Source organism: Bombina bombina, chromosome 1 (assembly GCF_027579735.1).
Source record: "Bombina bombina isolate aBomBom1 chromosome 1, aBomBom1.pri, whole genome shotgun sequence".
In the NCBI taxonomy this organism is placed as follows: Eukaryota; Metazoa; Chordata; class Amphibia; order Anura; family Bombinatoridae; genus Bombina; species Bombina bombina.
Window position 1 is genome coordinate 1,472,265,344 of NC_069499.1, and position 23,549 is coordinate 1,472,288,892.

The window sequence follows — 23,549 nt, forward strand, 5'->3', positions numbered from 1 at the left end:
TTTTTTTATCACAGTCAACTACAATCTCACAGCTCTGCTGTGAGTGATTACCTCCCTCAAAACAAGTTTTGAAGACCCCTGAGTTCTGTAGAGATGAACCGGATCATGCAGGGAAGACAATAAACTTCTGACTGAATTTTTTGATGCGTAGCAAAAGCACCAAAAAAGGTCCCTCCCCCTCACACATAACAGTGAGAGAGATCAGTAAACTGTCATAAATTAAATAAAACGACTGCCAAGTGGAAAAAAATAGTGCCCAAAACATTTTTTCACCCAGTACCTCAGAAAATTAAACGATTTTACATGCCAGCAAAAAACGTTTAACATTAATAAATTGAGTGTTATTAAAAAGCCTGTTGCTAGTCCCTGCAAATTAGGCTTTTTTATGTTTTATGCATACAGTATAATTCCAGTGAAGTGCCATTCCCCAGAATACTGAAGTGTAAAATATACATACATGACAGCCTGATACCAGTTGCTGCTACTGCATTTAAGGCTGAGTTTACATTATATCGGTATGGCAGAATTTTCTCATCAATTCCATTGTCAGAAAATAATAAGCTGCTACATACCTCTTTGCAGATTAATCTGCCCGCTGTCCCCTGATCTGAAGTTTACCTCTCCTCAGATGGCCGAGAAACAGCAATATGATCTTAACTACTCCGGCTAAAATCATAGAAAAACTCAGGTAGATTCTTCTTCAAATTCTACCAGAGAAGGAATAACACACTCCGGTGCTATTATAAAATAACAAACTTTTGATTGAAGGTATGAAACTAAGTATAATCACCACAGTCCTCTCACACATCCTATCTATTCGTTGGGTGCAAGAGAATGACTGGTAATGGCAGTTAGGGGAGGAGCTATATAGCAGCTCTGCTGGGTGAATCCTCTTGCACTTCCTGTTGGGGAGGAGTTAATATCCCATAAGTAATGGATGATCCGTGGACTGGATACACTTAACAAGAGAAACATCTACTTATGCATTTGTGTATAGTGAGGGAAGTCATGACCAGTGGTTGGCTTGTATTTTGGATACCTGCTCTGTATCAACCATATATGGTTGTATATAATCCATAACCAAAGAATTGTCTCCTAGCAGTGCTGATAGACATGGCTAGAAATGTGATAATGGAAGTTAAATAGACAGTGTGCTGTGGTTTTTTTTCTTTTCCCTTTTAATGTGTTTTGAATTATCCATTTCACCATTGATGAGGATGGATGTCCGGTCTTCAAAAACTGTAAGTGGATCTTCGGGGGTTAGGGTTAGGTTTTATTAAGGGTTTATTGGGTGGGTTTTATTTTTAGCTTAGGGTTTGGGCACAGAAAAAGATCTAAATGCCCATCCAAATGCCCTTATCAGAGCAATGGGGAGCTTAGGTTTTTTTAGATAGAATTTTATTTGGGGGGTTTGGTTGTGTTAGTGGTGGGTTTTACTGTTGGGGGTTGTTTGTATTTTTTTTTTACAGGTAAAAGAGCTGATTTCTTTGGGACAATGGCCCGCAAAAGGCCCTTTTAAGGGCTATTGGCAGTTTAGTTTAGGCTAGGTTTTTTTTATTTTGGGGGGGGCTTTTTTATTTTGATAGGGCTATTAGATTAGGTGTAATTAGTTTAAATATTTGATCATTTCTTTTTTATTTTGTGTAATTTAGTGTTTATTTTTTTTGTAATTTAGTTAATTGTATTTAATTAATGTAATTTATTTAATTTTAGTGTAATGTTAGGTGTTGGTGTGAGGCAGGTTAGGTTTTATTTTACAGGTAAATTTGTAGTTATTTTAACTAGATAGTTAGTAATTAGTTAATAACTATTTACTAACTAGTCTACCTAGTTAAAATAAATACAAACTTAGCTGTGAAATAAAAATAAAACCTAAGATAGCTACAATGTAACTATTAGTTATATCGTAGCTAGCTTAGGGTTTATTTTATAGGTAAGTAATTAGTTTTAAATAGGAATTATTTAGTTAATGATAGTAATTTTTATTTAGATTTATTTTAATTATATTAAAGTTAGGGGTGTTAGGGTTAGGTTTAGGGGTTAATATATTTATTTAGTGTTGTGGGAAGCCAGAGGTTTAGGAGTTAATAACTTTAGTATAGTGGCTGCGTTGGGGGTAGCAGATTAGGGGTTAATAAGTGTAATGTAGGTGTCGGCAATGTCGGGGGTGGCAGATTAGGGGTGTTTAGACTTGGGGTTTATGTTAGGGTGTTAGGTGTAAACATAAATTTTCTTTCCCCATAGGAATCAATGGGGCTGCATTACGGAGCTTTACGTTCCTTTATTGCCGGTGTTAGGCTTTTTTTTAGCCGGCTCTCCCCATTGATATCTATGGGGAAATCGTGCACAAGCACGTAAAACCAGCTCAAAGCAGCGCTGGTATTTGTGTGCAGTATGGAGCTCAACGCAACCATATTGCCCGCTAATGCAGGTTTTTGGAAAACCTGTAATAGCAGCCCTATTAAAGGTGAGCGGTGGAAATAACTTGCAAGTTATTACCGAGACGCTCATAACGCAAAACTCCTAATCTGGCCGAATGTTTCTTTGTTCTCTTGCTATCTTTTTTTTAAAAGCAGGAATGTGACGCATAGGAGCCGGCCTATTTTTGGTTGAGAACCTGGGTTATGCTTGCTTGTTGGTGGCTAAATGTCAGTCACCAATAGGCAAGCGCTATCCATGGTGCTGAACCTAAAATTGGCTGGCCGCTAAGATATACATTCCTGCTTTTTAAATATGGATAGCAAGAGAGCGAAGAAAAATTCATAATAGGAGTAAATTAGAAAGTTGCTTAAAATTTCATGCTCTATCTGAATAATGAAAGAGAAAATGTGGATTTAGTATCCCGTTAAGTATTGGTTTTGCACTAATTCTCTTTGGCTGACAAAGGTAACTTTCTTAGCATTACTGGTGGAAAGAGACACTCAAATGCTGGTTTATTTAGTTCATGAAATAACAATAATAAATAACAAAAGCTAAAGTAGTGCGTTTCTGCTCCTGAGCCTACCTAGGTATGATTTTCAACAAAAGATACCAAGAGAATAAATCAAATTAGATGAACGGAGTAAATTGGAAAGTTGATTAAAAACTCCATGTTCTGTCTGAATCATGAAAGTTACATTTTGATTTGACTATCCCTTTAGGCTCAGTAATAGATTCTCATGCACCTACCTCCTTGCTTACCATCCCATTCACATGAATTGGAGGCGGGGTCACAACCACAGAGTTCTTAAATTTGCGAGCGCGGGGGCTGGTTTTAAACACTTTGTTTGTATCACTGGAAAAAGGGGCAGAAAAAATGTCCACATATCATTCATCCTATGTTTATAAATCACTATAATTATCACACTGCATTATCTCTACACATAATAATGATGATTATATGCCAGGGATCCAATTCTACATTACATTATTCACTGCATTCATTTTACAATACCTATTTATATTAAAAATAAACTTCAAAATGTTAATTTATGATTCAAATGACTTGTTTGGTTATGCTAAAGGAAATGAAAGTAAATGCTCTAATGTATTGAAGCATTATGACTATGGGCAAGATTACAAGTGGAGCACAAAAAAAATTAGCACTATTGTGCACTAACATTGGGAAAGTAAAGTCAACAGCGGTTTTATTTTTGCTCTCATATTACAAGTCAAAAGCATTAAATTAGCGTTTGCGCAAAAGTTTAGCACACGCTAACATATGAATGTCAGACAGCACAGATGCGCTAAATCCCTCAGATAATTCTACAGTCAAACAATGGAGTTCTTCACTTACTTTTAAACTATGGTTTCATATTGCAATATAAGTTTAAATTACTGCACATATCATAAACATACACACATATGTAGACACATGCACGAGCACACACAACACTATATATATATATATATATATATATATATATATATATATATATATATATATATATATAGCTAGTAGTTGCAGTCCAACTAAACAATCATCTGGGGGTGCTCTGGAGTTTACCTTGGTATATATATATCGATATATATATATATATATATATATATATGTGTATGTATACAGTATATATATATATATATATATATATATATATATACACACACACACACATATACACCTTTGAGCCAGTCCAGAACCTAATCATATACCATGTCCTTTTACGTCAATGTTTAAACATTTATTTAATAATAAACCTTAATTTTACATTTAATACGTATAAATATGAGTGAAATACTTTATTTACTTTGAATATATTATACATGGTCAACACTTCAGGTCTCCAAAAGCGCTACATTTTCCAGTGCTATTTTGTATTGCGCAAAACTTAACTTACCACTTGTAAAATGAGCATTAAAAGTGAATCATGCACTATCCATTTAAAGTATAGGGCGCACTAAATAAATGTCAGTGGTATTAAGATTCTCAGGTAAACCTTTTTTCAAAAGCCACCATTCAGACTGTGCGCTATTCTTAGCTTAGGTTGGCACTAAGGATAACGGTTGTGCGCCACTTCAGATCTAGCCCAAAGTGTTTAACTCCTTCAAAGGAATTAAATGTATATTGCAGAGCTTACATTGTTGCAGATAATCAGCTGTTTTAAAAAAACGTAAAATCCTGTAATACCTGTTTCATATAGTTTTTCATGTTTATATTTTGCTGCTATAGCGTTAATTAATATTATCCCCTTTACTATATCAAAATGCCGCTCCTCGAATTTATGGTAATGTCTTAGACAAGAAAGCCAAAAATGATTCGAGCCATACAATGTTTTTCCATGAGGACTCAGATGGATTGGAATGGAGGCTAATATCTGAATAGATTAGTATCAAATCTTTCTGCATGAAATGACTTATTCCCTTTCTGGAAACCTGGTCTCACCTGTCTGTGTCTGACATAAGGCGTGGGAGAATGTTCCTGTAGGAATCCCTGTGGATCAGACGGTTATCTGACCCGAATGTTCTTACACTTTCCTGGTCTGAGTCTGGGTCCTGGGAGTTCTCTCCGGCTGTGATCTGGGGAAGTTTCGGCAGGGAGCTATGACTGTCCTGCAACAGATTTTGTGGTGTGTCACAACTTTATCAAACAATGATTAATTATGGTTAGTTAAAACAAAAAGAAAATAAAGTATTATAATGAACTTTCATTTTTTTTTATTCATCCATCAAATATCTATTCAGTCAATCTCAGTAGACATACCTTCAGGGCCTTGACTGCCACTTTATCTATAATACTGAAACGGTCAAGGCTGCCCTCTTCCAGCTCCCGGAGATACTGATCATACAGGTCATCGAGCCGATGAGGAACAACAATGTTGTGATCTGTAGGGAAGTACACAATGATTGTTTAGGTGTAGACTTTTATAAGATCCATATCACACCAAGAAGATCTTCAAGCAAAGGGGCAAATTTATCATGTGTCTGGTGGACATGATCCGCTGTAGCGATCATGTCCGCCGCACATCGATAAATGCCGACAGCATACGCTGTCAGCATTTATAATTGCACAAGCATTTCTAGTGAAATGCTTGTGCAATGCCGCCCTCTGCACATTCGCAGCTAATCGGTTGCTAGCAGGGGATGGCAAGAAACCCAATCGTATTTGATCGGGATGATTGCTGTCCGCCGCCTCAGAGGTAGCGGACGAGTTAAGGAGCAGCGGTCTTAAGACCGCTGCTTCTTAACTTATGTTCGCGGAAATAGCTCCATATAGCAGCATTCGGGCCTTAATAAATCGGCACCTAAAACTCAATATAAGGTTAAATACCTTCTGCTTTTGTATAAAAATTGTGTTTTGTACCAAGTTCCATAAAGAGACCCATGTTCCCTTCAGAATGCTGCAAATAAGTTGCTTCTTTAGTCCATTTGCAGCATTTTGATGAGAAACTAGGTTACAGAATGTGCTTTTTAGCCTCTTTAGAAAATCAGAATTTTTACACAAAAGCAACAGATGCTTTTAAAGGGACATTAAACACTAACGCCTAGATTTAGAGTTGGGCGGTAGCCGTCAAAACCAGCGTTAGAGGCTACTAACGCTGGTTTTTACCGCCCGCTGGTATTTGGAGTCAGTCAGGAAAGGGTCTAACGCTCACTTTACAGCCGCGACTTTTCCATACCGCAGATCCCCCTACGCCATTTGCGTATCCTATCTTTTCAATGGGATCTTTCTAACGCCGGTATTTAGAGTCGTGGCTTAAGTGAGCGTTAGAAATCTAACGACAAAACTCCAGCCGCAGAAAAAAACAGGAGTTAAGAGCTTTTTGGGCTAACGCCGGTTCATAAAGCTCTTAACTACTGTGGTCTAAAGTACACTAACACCCATAAACTACCTATGTACCCCTAAACCGAGGTCCCCCCACATCGCCGCCACTCGATTACATTTTTTAACCCCTAATCTGCCGCTCTGTATACCGCCGCCATCTACCTTATCCCTATGAACCCCTAATCTGCTGCCCCTAACACCGCCGACCCCTATATTATATTTATTAACCCCTAATCTGCCCCCCCCAACGTCGCCGCCACCTACCTACAATTATTAACCCCTAATCTGCCGATCGCACCTCACCGCTACTATAATAAATGGATTAACCCCTAAAGCTAAGTCTAACCCTAACACTAACACCCCCCTAAGTTAAATATAATTTAAATCTAACGAAAAAAAATTACTCTTATTAAATAAATTATTCCTATTTAAAGCTAAATACTTACCTGTAAAATAAACCCTAATATAGCTACAATATAAATTATAATTATATTGTAGCTATTTTAGGATTTATTTTTATTTTACAGGCAACTTTGTATTTATTTTAACCAGGTACAATAGCTATTAAATAGTTATTAACTATTTAATAGCTAAAATAGTTAAAATAATTACAAAATTACCTGTAAAATAAATCCTAAGCTAAGTTACAATTAAACCTAACACTACACTATCAACAAATTAATTAAATACAATACCTACAAATAACTACAATTAAATAAACTAACTAAAGTACAAAAAATAAAAAAATATTTACAAACATTAGAAAAATATTACAACAATTTTAAACTAATTACACCTACTCTAAGCCCCCTAATAAAATAACAAAGACCCCCAAAATAAAAAAATGCCCTACCCTATTCTAAATTAAAAAAGTTCAAAGCTATTTTACCTTACCAGCCCTGAAAAGGGCCATTTGCGGGGCATGCCCCAAATAATTCAGCTCTTTTGCCTGTAAAAAAAGAAATACAATCCCCCCCCCAACATTACAACCCACCACTCACATACCCCTAATCTAACCCAACCCCCCCCCTTAAATAAACCTAACACTAAGCCCCTGAAGATCTTCCTACCTTATCTTCACCATACCAGGTTCACCGATCCGTCCTCTGAAGTCTTCATACAAAACCTCCGAAATCTTCATCCAAGCCCAAGCGGGGGCTGGCGATCCATAATCCGGCTGAAGTCTTCTATCAAGCGGCGGCTGAAGAGGTCCAGAAGAGGCTCCAAAGTCTTCATCCTATCCGGGAAGAAGAGTAGATCCGGACCGGCAACCATCTTGATCCAAGCGGCATCTTCTATCTTCATCCGATGACGAACGGCTCCATGTTGAAGACCTCCGACGCGGATCCGTCCTCTTCTTCCGACGTCCAACTGAAGAATGAAGGTTCCTTTAAGGGAAGTCATCCAAGATGGCGTCCCTCGAATTCCGATTGGCTGATAGGATTGAGCTCGCATTCTATTGGCTGATCAGAACTGTTCCGATCAGCCAAGAGAATGCGAGCTCAATCTGATTGGCTGATCCAATCAGCCAATCGGATTGAACTTGAATCTGATTGGCTGATTCCATCAGCCAATCAGAATTTTCCTACCTTAATTCCAATTGGCTGATAGAATCCTATCAGCCAATCGGAATTCGAGGGACGCCATCTTGGATGACGTCCCTTAAAGGAACCTTCATTCTTCAGTTGGACGTCGGAAGAAGAGGACGGATCCGCGTCGGAGGTCTTCAACATGGAGCCGTTCGTCATCGGATGAAGATAGAAGATGCCGCTTGGATCAAGATGGTTGCCGGTCCGGATCTACTCTTCTTCCCGGATAGGATGAAGACTTTGGAGCCTCTTCTGGACCTCTTCAGCCGCCGCTTGATAGAAGACTTCAGCCGGATTATGGATCGCCAGCCCCCGCTTGGGCTTGGATGAAGATTTCGGAGGCTTGGATGAAGACTTCAGAGGACGGATCGGTGAACCTGGTATGGTGAAGATAAGGTAGGAAGATCTTCAGGGGCTTAGTGTTAGGTTTATTTAAGGGGGGTTTGGGTTAGATTAGGGGTATGTGGGTGGTGGGTTGTAATGTTGGGGGGGGGATTGTATTTCTTTTTTTACAGGCAAAAGAGCTGAATTATTTGGGGCATGCCCCGCAAATGGCCCTTTTCAGGGCTGGTAAGGTAAAAGAGCTTTGAACTTTTTTAATTTAGAATAGGGTAGGGCATTTTTTTATTTTGGGGGTCTTTGTTATTTTATTAGGGGGCTTAGAGTAGGTGTAATTAGTTTAAAATTGTTGTAATATTTTTCTAATGTTTGTAAATATTTTTTTATTTTTTGTACTTTAGTTAGTTTATTTAATTGTAGTTATTTGTAGGTATTGTATTTAATTAATTTGTTGATAGTGTAGTGTTAGGTTTAATTGTAACTTAGGTTAGGATTTATTTTACAGGTAATTTTGTAATTATTTTAACTATTTTAGCTATTAAATAGTTAATAACTATTTAATAGCTATTGTACCTGGTTAAAATAAATACAAAGTTGCCTGTAAAATAAAAATAAATCCTAAAATAGCTACAATATAATTATAATTTATATTGTAGCTATATTAGGGTTTATTTTACAGGTAAGTATTTAGCTTTAAATAGGAATAATTTATTTAATAAGAGTAAATTTTTTTCGTTAGATTTAAATTATATTTAATTTAGGGGGGTGTTAGTGTTAGGGTTAGACTTAGCTTTAGGGGTTAATCCATTTATTATAGTAGCGGTGAGGTGCGATCGGCAGATTAGGGGTTAATAATTGAAGTTAGGTGTCTGCGATGTTAGGGAGGGCAGATTAGGGGTTAATACTATTTCTTATAGGGTTATTGAGGCGGGAGTGAGGCGGATTAGGGGTTAATAACTTTATTATAATAGCGGTGAGGTGCGATCGGCAGATTAGGGGTTAATTATTGTAGATAGCTTGCGGCGACGTTGTGGGGGGCAGATTAGGGGTTACTAAATATAATATGGGGGTTGGCGGTGTTAGGGGCAGCAGATTAGGGGTACATAGGTATAATTTAGGTGGCGGTGGAGTCCGGAGCGGCAGATTAGGGGTTAATTGTGTAATGCAGGGGTCAGCGATAGCGGGGGCGGCAGATTAGGGGTTAATAAATGTCAGGTTAGGGGTGTTTAGACTCGGGGTACATGTTAGGGTGTTAGGTGCAGACTTAGGAAGTGTTTCCCCATAGGAAACAATGGGGCCGCGTTAGGAGCTGAACGCTGCTTTTTTGCAGGTTAGGTTTTTTTTCAGCTCAAACTGCCCCATTGTTTTCTATGGGGGAATCGTGCACGAGCACGTTTTTGAAGCTGGTCGCGTCTGTAAGCACCGCTGGTATCGAGAGTTGAAGTGGCGGTAAATTATGCTCTACGCTCCTTTTTTGGAGCCTAACGCAGCCATTCTGTGAACTCTAGCGGTATTTAAAAGGTGCGGCCAGAAAAAAGCACACGTAGCTAACGCACCCCTTCTAACGCAAAACTCCAAATCTAGGCCTAAATAAATGCTAGATAGAATAATGCATTCAAAGACAATAATAGTCTGGGAATAACATGTAGATCTATTTTTTAAAGATTCATTAGCTATTTAAATATTGACAAATTAAGTGGAAAGTTTTAGGGACCGATTACAAGTGGCTCGGTATTTTGCGCTTCCGCAAGAGCGCTATTTACGCTAGAGTTTAAAGTTAAAAGTTATGCCTCTCGCGCTAACCCGACGAGCGCAAACAGCTTACTTCTAGAGCAATTAGACTGTCATGCAAACAATAACCGATTCCCCCCAAAAAGTCAATAGAGAAAAAAAAACACCTGACTCGCATGCAAACACGATCACATATTTTCATATGCACGTACCCAATCACATATTATAATATGCGCAAGCCTCATTGCATATTATAATATACGCAAGTCCGACATGAAAATATCAATATTGCATAAATATGCATTTATATATTTTCATCTACCTAACGGCAAAGGGCTCCAATGCACTTATATAGATATACTGTAGATATATATATATATATATATATGTATACATATGTATTTATGTGTTTATATGGGTACTATATATGTCTGTAAATACATGTATACACATATAAATACATATGTACACATATATAGACATATACTATACAGTGTATATATATATATATATATACACACATCTGTAGACATGTATATGATCTCATATGTTTGAGCCCTTATAACTTTTCTGTGCAATTTTTTTTAAAATAATATTTATTAGTGTTATTATGAGCTACTTTATAAAGTATTTTTTATGTGTTTTGTGACACTTTTTTTGACTCGTGTAACAGTTAACCACAGCTCTGAGATCATTCTAGTGTAAATCGCTATTGCGCTCACGAGATTGTGATTGGGCTCAAATTGTAATATGAGCAAAATTTAACCTGAGCGCAAACAATCACAAAAACCCTTGCACAAACGTTTGTGTGCCACTTGTAATCCAGCCCTTAGCGTCTATAAAACAATGGGAGCTACCGTGTTGTAACTTAGGTTACCTTCTCTGCTGTGGCCAATTAAAGATAGTTATAAATAGGTCACTAGAGTGTGCAGCCAATAGCTGTGTGGAATATAACCGTGGGTAACAAAACCTGTTAAGCTCTGGGTGCCTTTCTCGTACCATTAATTAGCCGTCTCTGCTGTTGAATGATCTCGTCACACAGGCTGCGGTGCTGCTCAAATCTCTGCACCACATAATTCTTCTGACGGATCATGTTGTCCTTCAGTAGGGCATGGGACTGCATCTCAGTATTCTCAATCTCTAGCTCATGCACTTTGCACAGGAGGCTCAGCACCTCTCGCTGTTCATCAGAGCTGATGCGCTTAGGGAGAACCTCCTCTAACCTGCGAGCCCGTTGACGGATGTCTTTGAATCTCTTTTCCAGCTCCATCTAAAAGTAAGTGAGCATCATTTAAACAAGAACACAAGGTGCAAGCTGGTCACTTTATTTTAAACAGGACAAATTAAATTATCTGATACAATTTATATTCTGCACTGTTATCACCCTTAGAGGTTTAAGATAAGGACATTTGGAAAGGTTGTGATTTAAACATTTCTCAAATATTACAGTATATTATTTTATTTTAAACCCTGTTTCAATATTATGCCGGCATGGTCCCCAATTTCGTCTATACCCTGATCTTAAAAGGAAATTCTTATGCAAAAATGAATGATCTATTTGATTGGAGCATTTTATTTTTAAAGAGATATGAAACCCCAAAAATGTATTTTGTGATTCAGACAAAGGGGCCTATTTATGAAAGGCCTGTCGGACATGATCTAACAGTGCGGATTATGTCCGATAGACCTCGCTGAATGCGGAGAGCAATACACTCTCCGCATTCAGCATTGCACCAGCAGCTCTTGTGAACTGCTGGTGCAACGCCGCCCCCTGCAGATTCCTGGCCAATCGGCCGCTAGCAGGGGGTTGTCAATCAACCCGATCGTATTCGATCGGGTTGAATTGCGGCGACGTCTGTCCGCCTCCTCAGAGGAGGCGGACAGGTTATGGAGCAGCGGTCTTTAGACCGCTGCTTCATAACGGGTGTTTCTGGCGAGTCTGAAGGCTCGCAAGAAACACGGGGCTTAAAGCTCCATACGGAGCTTGATAGATATGCCCCAAAGCAAACAATTTTAAAAAGGCTTTTAATTAACCTCTGTTATCAAATTTGCTTCATTCCAATGTTATTCTTTGTTGAAGAGATACCTAGGTATGTGTCTGGAGCACTAAATGGCAAGAAATAGCGCTGTCATCTACTGGATAACATTTTTTAAAAACTGCTGCCATATAGTGCCCAGACACTTGCAAACTCCTGAGGTTACATCCCTGCTTTTCAAGAAAATTTATAAACAGCTAGATTGCGAGTTTTCAGTGCTATAGAGAAATTAACGACTGCCACAAAAGCGGCGTTAATTCACCTCCCTATAGCGATGCTATTACAAGTTTGTAAAAAGCAGGCTTGTGCGGGCGATATGGTGGCGTTGAGCTCCATACCGCACCGAAATACAAGCGCTGCTTTGACGTGCTTGTGCACAATTTCCCCATAGACATCAATAGGGAGAGCCGGCAAAAAAAAGCCACCTGTGATCGCGGAAACAAAAGCTCCGTAACGCAGCTCCATTGATGTCTATGGTGAAAGAAAAAGTTAGGTTTAAACCTAACACCCTAACATAAAAACCACGTCTAAACACCCCTAATCTGCCGCCCCTAACATCGCCGCCACCTACATTACAGTTATTAACCCCTAATCTGCTGCCCTAACATCACCGCCACCTACATTACAGTTATTAACCCCTAATCTGCTGCCCTAACATCACCGCCACCTACATTACAGTTATTAACCCCTAATCTGCTGCCCTAACATCACCGCCACCTACATTACAGTTATTAACCCCTAATCTGCTGCCCTAACATCACTGCAACCTACATTACAGTTATTAACTCCTATTAGTTATTTTGTAGCTAGCTTAGGTTTTATTTTACAGGTAAGTATGTATTTAGTTTTAAATAGGAATTATTTAGGTAATGATTGTAAGGTTTATTTAGCTTTATTTTAATTATTTTAGGGGGTGTTAGGGTTAGACTTATGCTTAGAGTTACGTTAGGGTTAGGTTTAGGGGTTAATATATTTATGTAGTAAAGTGGGAGGTGAGAGGTTTAGGGGTTAATAATTTATTATAGTATATTTCGTTGTGGGGGGCTTGCGGTTTACTGGTTAATAGGTTTATTATAGCAGCGGTGTGGGCGGACGGCAGATTAGGGGTTAATAATATTTAAGTAGTGTTTGCGATGTGGGAGGGCGGCTGCTTAGGGGTTAATAGGTTTATTATAGTGGCAACGATGTCGGGGAGCGGCAGAAGAGGGGTTAATACATTTTAATAGTGGCGGCGATGTCCAGAGTGGCAGATTAGGGGTTAATAATTTTATTTTAGTATTTACGATGCGGGAGGGCCTCGGTTTAGGGGTTAATAGGTAGTTTATGGGTGTTAGTGTACTTTTTAACACTTTATTTATGAGTTTTATGGTACAGCTTTGTAACGTAAAACTCATAACTACTGACTTTAGATGGCGGTACAGATCTTGTCGGTTATAGGGTGTACCGCTCACTTTTTGGCCTCCCAGGCAAACTCGTAATACCAGCACTATGGAAGTCCTATGGAAAAAGGACTTTTTAAAAAGTTCAGTACTGACGTTGTGTGACGGCCAAAAAGGTGTGCGGTACACCTATACCTACAAGACTTGTAATAGCGGCGTTAGGGAAACAGCAGTGTTATGAAGCATAACAATGCTTTTTCACTCATAACGCCAAACTCATAATCTAGCTGAAAGAAAATAAAGAAAAGTTGATAATAGAAGTAAATTAGAAAGTTGTTTAAAATTATAAGCTCTATCTGAATCGCAAAATAAATATTTTGGGTTTTATGTACTTTTACCCCCTTCACTACCGGGACTTCCAGAGAAGAACTTGCCCAAAATACTTGAGAATTATTAGCATTTTGCTATCACTCAATTTAAACAGAAATAGAGCCTTGATTTTTTTTATTTACCTGTCAAAACTATATATATTTCAAGTAGACAACCCAAGGTATTGATCTAGGCCCATTTTGGTATATTTCATGCCACCATTTCACCACAAAATGCGATCATATAAAAAAGAACTGTTACATTTTCTAAAACTTTGGGTTTCTCATTGAAATTATTTACATAGCGCTTGTGCAATTATGGCACAAATTATTGTAAAAGCTTCTCTGGGATCCCCTTTGTTTAGAAAAGCCAACATACATGTTTTTGCCATTGTTTTTTGGTAATTAGAATGCCGTTAATTGCAGCTGTGCACCACACTTCTATTATTCCTGGCAGTGAAGGGGTTTATCTGGTAGCTTGTAAGGTTTATTTTAGCTTTAATGTAGTGGTTACCCTCCCACCTGATACCTCCCACCCCCTGATTCTTACCTGATCCCTCTCAAACAGCTCTCATCCCTCCCTCACCCCCCACTGGTCACCACCATCTTAGGTGCCGACAGTCTGCCAGTATGCAGTTTAGTTTTTTTTTTTTTTATTATTATTATAAAAAAAAACATAATTTATGCTTACCTGATAAATTTATTTCTCTTGTAGTGTATCCAGTCCACGGATCATCCATTACTTATGGAATATATTCTCCTTCCCAACAGGAAGCTGCAAGAGTCCACCCACAGCAAAGCTGCTATATAGCTCCTCCCCTAACTGCCATATTCAGTCATTCGACCGAAAACATGCAGAGAAAGGAAAAACCATAGGGTGCAGTGGTGACTGTAGTTCAAATGAAAAAATTACCTGCCTTAAAGTGACAGGGCGGGCCGTGGACTGGATACACTACAAGAGAAATAAATTTATCAGGTAAGCATAAATTATGTTTTCTCTTGTTAAGTGTATCCAGTCCACGGATCATCCATTACTTATGGAATACCAATACCAAAGCTAAAGTACACGGATGATGGGAGGGACAAGGCAGGTACTTAAACGGAAGTTACCACTGCCTGTAAAAAACCCATTCTCCCAAAAATAGCCTCCGAAGAAGCAAGGTATCAAATTTGTTAAATTTGAAAAGTATGAAGCGCAGACCAAGACTCCGTCTTGTAAATCTGTTCAACAGAAGCCACATTTAAAAAAGGCCCAAGTGAAAACCACAGCTCTAGTAGAATGAGCTGTAATCCCTTCAGGAGGCTGCTGTCCAGCAGTCTCATAAGCTAAATGAATTATGCTTTTTAACCAAAAAGACAGAGAGGCTGCTGAAGTCTTTTGACCTCTCCTCTGTCCAGAATAGACAATAAACAAGGTGAACGTTTGATGAAAACTGTAGTAGCTTGTAAGTAAAACTTTAAAGCACAAACCACGTCCAATATTGTGTAATAGACGTTCCTTCTTTGAGGAAGGATTAGGATACAAGCATGGAACAACTATCTCTTGAGTGATGTACTTGTTAGATACCACCTTAGGAAAAAACCCAGGTTGGTACGCAGGACTACCTTATCCGTACGAAGGACCAGATAAGGAGAATCACATTGTAACACAGATAACTTGGAGACTCTACGAGTCGAGGAATTAGCTACCCAAAAGGAACTTTCCAAGATAAAGATTGATATCTATGGAACAAAAAAGGTTCAAACGGAACTTCTTGAAGAACCTTAAGAATCAGGTTTAAGCTCCATGGCGGAGCAACAGTTTTAAACACAGGCTTGGATCTAACCAAAGCCTGACCAAATGCCTGAACGTCTAGAATACCTGCCAGACGCTTGTGCAAAAAAATAGACAGAGTAAAAATCTGTTCCCTTTTAAGGAATTAGCTGACAACCCTTTTCTCAAAAACATCTTGGAGAAAAGATAATATCCTGGGAATCCAGACTTTACTCCCTGAGTAACCCTTGGATTCATAACAATCAGATATTTACACCATATCTATGTTCAATTTTCCTAGAGACAGGCTTTCATGTCTGTATTAAGGTATCAATGACTGACTCGGAGAAGCCATGCTTTGATAACATCAAGCGTTCAGTTTCCAGGCAGTCCATCTCAGATTGATTCTATTTAGATGGTTGAAAGGACCCTGAGGTAGAGGGACCTGTCTCAGAAGCAGAGACCGTGATGGAAAGGATGACATGTCCACCAGATCTGCATACCAGGTCCTGCGTGGCTACGCAGGCGCTGTCAAAAACACCAAAGCCCTCTCCTGCTTGGTCTTGACCTCCGGAGGAAATCCCACTCCCCCGGAAGAAAAGTCTGACGACTTAGAAAATCCACCTCCCAGTTCTCAACACCTGGGATATGGATAGCTGATAGACAAGAGTGAGTCTCTGTCCAGTGAATTATTGTAAGACTTCTAACATCGCTAGGGAACTTCTGTTCCCCCTTGATGGCTGATGTAAGCCACAGTCGTGTATATTGTCCGACTGAGTATGATGTACCTCAGAGTTGCTAACTGAGGCCAAGTCTGAAGAGCATGGAATATCACTCCCAGTTCCAGAATATTTATTAGAAGGAGGGTCTCCTCCTAAGTCCACTATCCCTGAGCCTTCAGGGAGTTCCAGACTGCATCCCAACCTAAAAGGCTGGCATCTATTGTAACAATTGTCCCATCTGACCTGCGGAAGGTCATACCCTTGGACAGATGGACCCGACATAGTCACCAGAGAAGAGAATCTCTGGTCTCTTGGTCCAGGTTTAACAGGGGGACAAATCTGTGTAATCCCCGTTCCTCTGACTGAGCATGCATAGTTGCAGCGGTCTGAAATGTAGACGTGCAAACGGTACTATGTCCCTTGCCGCTACCATTAAGCCGATTTCATTCATGTACTGAGCCACCGAAGGGCGCGGATGGGATGAAAAAAACACGGCAGAAATTTAGAAACTTTGACAACCTGGACTCATTTCTACAGAATCTATCAGAGTCCCTAGGAGGGAAACCCTTGAGATTGGGGATAGAGAACTCTTTCCTTGTTCACTTTCCACCCATGTGATCTCAGAAATGCCAGTACTACGTCCGTATGAGACTGGGCAATTTGGATGTTTGACGCCTGTATCAGGATGTCGTCTAAATAAGGGGCCACTTCTATGCCCCGCGGTCTAAGGACCGCCAAAGCGACCCCAGAACCTCCATAAAGATTCTTGGGGCTGTAGATATCCCAAAGGAAAGAGCTACAAACTGGTAATGCCTGTCTAGAAAGGCAAACCTGAAAAATGATGGTGATCTTTATGCATCACAATGTGAGGATAAGCATCCTTCAAATCCATTGTAGTCCTCTATTGACTCTCCTGGATCATAGTTAAGATGGTACGAATAGTTTCCATCTTAAATGACGGAATTCTGAGGAATTTGTTTAAGATCTTTAGATCCAAAATAGGTCTGAAGGTTCCCTCTCCTTGGGAACCACAAACAGATTTGAGTAAAAACTCTGTCCCTGTTCCTCTCTTGGAACTGGATGGATCTCGTACACAATGTAAGAATGCCTCCTTCTTTATCTGGTTTGCAGATAATTGTGAAAGGCGAAATCTCCCCTTTTTTTGGGGGGGAATCTTTGAAATCCAGAAGATATCTCTGGGATATAAATTCCAATGCCTAGGGATCCTGGGCATCTCTTGCCCACGCCTGGGCAAAGAATGAAAGTCTGCCCCCTATAGGATCCGTTACCGGATAGGGGTCCGTTCCTTCATGCTGCCTTAGAGGCAGCAGCAGGCTCCTTGGCCTGCTTATCTTTGTTCCAGGTCCGATTGTCTCCAGACCGCCTTGGACTGAGCAAAAACAGAATTTATGCTTACCTGATAAATTACTTTCTCCAACGGTGTGTCCGGTCCACGGCGTCATCCTTACTTGTGGGATATTCTCTTCCCCAACAGGAAATGGCAAAGAGCCCAGCAAAGCTGGTCACATGATCCCTCCTAGGCTCCGCCTACCCCAGTCATTCGACCGACGTAAAGGAGGAATATGCATAGGAGAAATCATATGATACCGTGGTGACTGTAGTTAGAGAAAATAATTCATCAGACCTGATTAAAAAAACCAGGGCGGGCCGTGGACCGGACACACCGTTGGAGAAAGTAATTTATCAGGTAAGCATAAATTCTGTTTTCTCCAACATAGGTGTGTCCGGTCCACGGCGTCATCCTTACTTGTGGGAACCAATACCAAAGCTTTAGGACACGGATGATGGGAGGGAGCAAATCAGGTCACCTAGATGGAAGGCACCACGGCTTGCAAAACCTTTCTCCCAAAAATAGCCTCAGAAGAAGCAAAAGTATCAAATTTGTAAAATTTGGTAAAAGTGTGCAGTGAAGACCAAGTCGCTGCCTTACATATCTGATCAACAGAAGCCTCGTTCTTGAAGGCCCATGTGGAAGCCACAGCCCTAGTGGAGTGAGCTGTGATTCTTTCAGGAGGCTGCCGTCCGGCAGTCTCATAAGCCAATCGGATGATGCTTTTAAGCCAAAAAGAGAGAGAGGTAGAAGTTGCTTTTTGACCTCTCCTTTTACCAGAATAAACAACAAACAAAGAAGATGTTTGTCTGAAATCCTTTGTAGCCTCTAAATAGAATTTTAGAGCACGAACTACATCCAAATTGTGTAACAAACGTTCCTTCTTTGAAACTGGATTCGGACACAAAGAAGGCACAACTATCTCCTGGTTAATGTTTTTGTTAGAAACAACTTTCGGAAGAAAACCAGGTTTAGTACGCAAAACCACCTTATCTGCATGGAACACCAGATAAGGAGGAGAACACTGCAGAGCAGATAACTCTGAAACTCTTCTAGCAGAAGAAATTGCAACCAAAAACAAAACTTTCCAAGATAGTAACTTAATATCTACGGAATGTAAGGGTTCAAACGGAACCCCTTGAAGAACTGAAAGAACTAAATTGAGACTCCAAGGAGGAGTCAAAGGTTTGTAAACAGGCTTGATTCTAACCAGAGCCTGAACAAAAGCTTGAACATCTGGCACAGCCGCAAGTTTTTTGTGAAGTAAAACAGATAAAGCAGAAATCTGTCCCTTCAAAGAACTTGCAGATAATCCTTTCTCCAAACCCTCCTGTAGAAAGGATAGAATCTTAGGAATTTTTATCTTGTTCCATGGGAATCCTTTAGATTCACACCAACAAATATATTTTTTCCATATTTTATGGTAAATTTTCCTAGTTACAGGCTTTCTAGCCTGAACAAGAGTATCAATGACAGAATCTGAAAACCCACGCTTTGATAAAATCAAGCGTTCAATCTCCAAGCAGTCAGTTGGAGTGAAGCCAGATTCGGATGTTCGAATGGACCTTGAACAAGAAGGTCCTGTCTCAAAGGTAGCTTCCATGGTGGAGCCGATGACATATTCACCAGGTCTGCATACCAAGTTCTGCGTGGCCACGCAGGAGCTATCAAGATCACCGAAGCCCTCTCCTGATTGATCCTGGCTACCAGCCTGGGAATGAGAGGGAACGGTGGGAATACATAAGCTAGGTTGAAGGTCCAAGGCGCTATCAGTGCATCTACTAGAGTCGCCCTGGGATCCCTGGATCTGGACCCGTAGCAAGGAACCTTGAAGTTCTGACGAGACGCCATCAGGTCCATGTCTGGAATGCCCCATAATTGAGTTATTTGGGCAAAGATTTCCGGATGGAGTTCCCACTCCCCCGGATGGAAAGTCTGACGACTCAGAAAATCCGCTTCCCAATTTTCCACTCCTGGGATGTGGATTGCAGACAAGTGGCAGGAGTGATTCTCCGCCCATTGAATTATTTTGGTCACTTCCTCCATCGCCAGGGAACTCCTTGTTCCCCCCTGATGGTTGATATATGCAACAGTCGTCATGTTGTCTGATTGAAACCTTATGAATTTGGCCTTTGCTAGTTGAGGCCAAGCTTTGAGAGCATTGAATATCGCTCGCAGTTCCAGAATGTTTATCGGGAGAAGAGATTCTTCCCGAGACCATAGACCCTGAGCTTTCAGGGGTTCCCAGACCGCGCCCCAGCCCACCAGACTGGCGTCGGTCGTGACAATGACCCACTCTGGTCTGCGGAAGCTCATTCCCTGTGACAGGTTGTCCAGGTTCAGCCACCAACGGAGTGAATCTCTGGTTCTTTGATCTACTTGGATCGTCGGAGACAAGTCTGTATAATCCCCATTCCACTGTCTGAGCATGCACAATTGTAATGGTCTTAGATGAATTCGTGCAAAAGGAACTATGTCCATTGCCGCAACCATCAAACCTATTACTTCCATGCACTGCGCTATGGAAGGAAGAAGAACAGAATGAAGTACTTGACAAGAGCTTAGAAGTTTTGATTTTCTGGCCTCTGTCAGAAAAATCTTCATTTCTAAGGAGTCTATTATTGTTCCCAAGAAGGGAACTCTTGTTGACGGGGACAGAGAACTTTTTTCTATGTTCACTTTCCACCCGTGAGATCTGAGAAAGGCTAGGACAATGTCCGTATGAGCCTTTGCTTTTGACAGAGACGACGCTTGAATCAGTATGTCGTCCAAGTAAGGTACTACTGCAATGCCCCTTGGTCTTAGCACCGCTAGAAGGGACCCTAGTACCTTTGTGAAAATCCTTGGAGCAGTGGCTAATCCGAATGGAAGTGCCACAAACTGGTAATGCTTGTCCAGAAAGGCGAACCTTAGGAACCGATGATGTTCCTTGTGGATAGGATATGTAGATACGCATCCTTTAAATCCACCGTGGTCATGAATTGACCTTCCTGGATGGTAGAAAGAATTGTTCGAATGGTTTCCATCTTGAACGATGGAACCCTGAGAAATTTGTTTAGAATCTTGAGATCTAAAATTGGTCTGAATGTTCCTTCTTTTTTGGGAACTATGAACAGATTGGAGTAAAACCCCATCCCTTGTTCTCCTAATGGAACAGGATGAATCACTCCCATTCTTAACAGGTCTTCTACACAATGTAAGAATGCCTGTCTTTTTATTTGGTTTGAAGACAATTGAGACCTGTGGAACCTCCCCCTTGGGGGTAGTTCCTTGAATTCCAGGAGATAACCTTGAGAAACTATTTCTAGCGCCCAAGGATCCTGAACATCTCTTGCCCAAGCCTGAGCAAAGAGAGAGAGTCTGCCCCCCACCAGATCCGGTCCCGGATCGGGGGCCAACACTTCATGCTGTTTTAGTAGCAGTGGCAGGTTTCTTGGCCTGCTTACCCTTGTTCCAGCCTTGCATCGGTCTCCAGGCTGGTTTGGTTTGAGAACTATTACCCTCTTGCTTAGAGGGTGTAGAATTTGAGGCTGGTCCGTTTCTGCGAAAGGGACGAAAATTTGGCTTATATTTAGCCTTAAAAGACCTATCCTGAGGAAGGGCGTGGCCCTTTCCCCCAGTGATGTCTGAAATAATCTCTTTCAAGTCAGGGCCAAACAGCGTTTTACCTTTGAAAGGGATGTTAAGCAATTTGTTCTTGGAGGACACATCCGCTGACCAAGACTTTAGCCAAAGCGCTCTGCGCGCCACAATAGCAAAACCTGAATTTTTCGCCGCTAATCTAGCTAATTGCAAAGTGGCGTCTAAGATAAAAGAGTTAGCCAATTTAAGTGCTTGAACTCTGTCCATAACCTCCTCATACGAAGAGTCTTTATTGAGCGACTTTTCTAGTTCTTCGAACCAGAAACACGCTGCTGTAGTGACAGGAACAATGCATGAAATTGGTTGTAGAAGGTAACCTTGCTGAACAAACATCTTTTTAAGCAAACCCTCTAATTTTTTATCCATAGGATCTTTGAAAGCACAACTATCTTCTATAGGGATAGTAGTGCGTTTGTTTAGAGTAGAAACCGCCCCCTCGACCTTGGGGACTGTCTGCCATAAGTCCTTTCTGGGGTCGACCATAGGAAATAATTTTTTAAATATAGGGGGAGGAACAAAAGGTATGCCGGGCCTTTCCCATTCCTTATTTACAATGTCCGCCACCCGCTTGGGTATAGGAAAAGCATCGGGGGGCACCGGGACCTCTAGGAACTTGTCCATCTTACATAACTTCTCTGGAATGACCAAATTGTCACAATCATCCAGAGTAGATAACACCTCCTTAAGCAGAGCGCGGAGATGTTCTAATTTAAATTTAAAAGTAATAACATCAGGTTCAGCTTGTTGAGAAATTTTTTCTGAATCTGAAATTTCTCCCTCAGACAAAACCTCCCTCCTGGCCCCTTCAGATTGGTGTGAGGGTATGTCAGAACCATTATCATCAGCGTCCTCATGCTCTTCAGTATCTAAAACAGAGCAATCGCGCTTTCTCTGATAAGTGGGCATTTTGGACAAAATGTTTTTAATAGAATTATCCATTACAGCCGTTAATTGTTGCATAGTAAGAAGGATTGGCGCACTAGATGTACTAGGAGCCTCTTGTGTGGGCAAGACTGGTGTAGACACAGAAGGGGAAGATGCAGTACCATGCTTACTCCCCTCGCTTGAAGAATCATTTTGGGCAACATCATTATCAGTGGCATCATTGTCCCTACTTTGTTTGGACACTATGTCACATTCATCACATATATTTAAATGGGGAGGAACCTTGGCTTCCAAACATACAGAACATGGTCTATCTGATGGTTCAGACATGTTAACAGGCATAAACTTGATAACAAAGCACAAAAAACGTTTTAAAATAAAACCGTTACTGTCACTTTAAATTTTAAACTGAACACACTTTATTACTGAATATGTGAAAAAGTATGAAGGAATTGTTCAAAATTCACCAAAATTACACCACAGTGTCTTAAAGCCTTAAAAGTATTGCACACCAAATTTGAAAGCTTTAACTCTTAAAATAACGGAACCGGAGCCGTTTTTACATTTAACCCCTATACAGTCCCTGGTATCTGCTTTGCTGAGACCCAACCAAGCCCAGAGGGGAATACGATACCAAATGACGCCTTCAATAAGCTTTTTCAGTGGTTATTAGCTCCTCACACATGCATCTGCATGCCTTGCTTTCCAAAAACAACTGCGCATTAGTGGCGCGAAAATGAGGCTCTGCCTATGACTAGAAAAGGCCCCCAGTGAAAAAGGTGTCCAATACAGTGCCTGCCGTTTTTTTAATACATCCCCAAGATTAAAAGAACTATTTATAGTTATAATCCACTAAATATACTTATAAAGTAATCGTTTTAGCCCAGAAAAATGTCTACCAGTCTTTAAAGCCCTTGTGAAGCCCTTTATTCTTATACTAAACTAAGAAAATGGCTTACCGGTTCCCATAGGGAAAATGACAGCTTCCAGCATTACCAAGTCTTGTTAGAAATGTGTCATACCTCAAGCAGCAAAAGTCTGCCCACTGTTTCCCCCAACTGAAGTTAATTCATCTCAACAGTCCTGTGTGGAAACAGCCATCGATTTTAGTAACGGTTGCTAAAATCATTTTCCTCTTACAAACAGAAATCTTCATCTCTTTTCTGTTTCAGAGTAAATAGTACATACCAGCACTATTTTAAAATAACAAACTCTTGATTGAAGAATAAAACTACATTTAAACACCAAAAAACTCTTAGCCATCTCCGTGGAGATGTTGCCTGTGCAACGGCAAAGAGAATGACTGGGGTAGGCGGAGCCTAGGAGGGATCATGTGACCAGCTTTGCTGGGCTCTTTGCCATTTCCTGTTGGGGAAGAGAATATCCCACAAGTAAGGATGACGCCGTGGACCGGACACACCTATGTTGGAGAAAATTCCCTCTTGTTTTGCCTTAGAGGAAGAGGATGCCACACCTGCCCTGAAGTTTTTAAAAGGTACGAAAATTAGACTTT

The 23,549-nt window shown here is 40.4% G+C and overlaps 1 protein-coding gene across 1 annotated transcript in view; it reads right to left on the bottom strand.

The window, feature by feature from the left end:
* Nucleotides 1-23,549, bottom strand: part of KIF19 (kinesin family member 19) — a 229,244-nt gene that overhangs the window by 43,327 nt on the left and 162,368 nt on the right. The window contains exons 13-16 of the mRNA XM_053706939.1: nt 10,900-11,170; nt 5,180-5,301; nt 4,862-5,028; nt 3,169-3,274 (exon numbers count right to left, since the gene is read on the bottom strand). Coding sequence (XP_053562914.1) covers nt 3,169-3,274; nt 4,862-5,028; nt 5,180-5,301; nt 10,900-11,170 — 666 coding nt within the window. The remainder of the gene's footprint in view (nt 1-3,168; nt 3,275-4,861; nt 5,029-5,179; nt 5,302-10,899; nt 11,171-23,549) is intronic.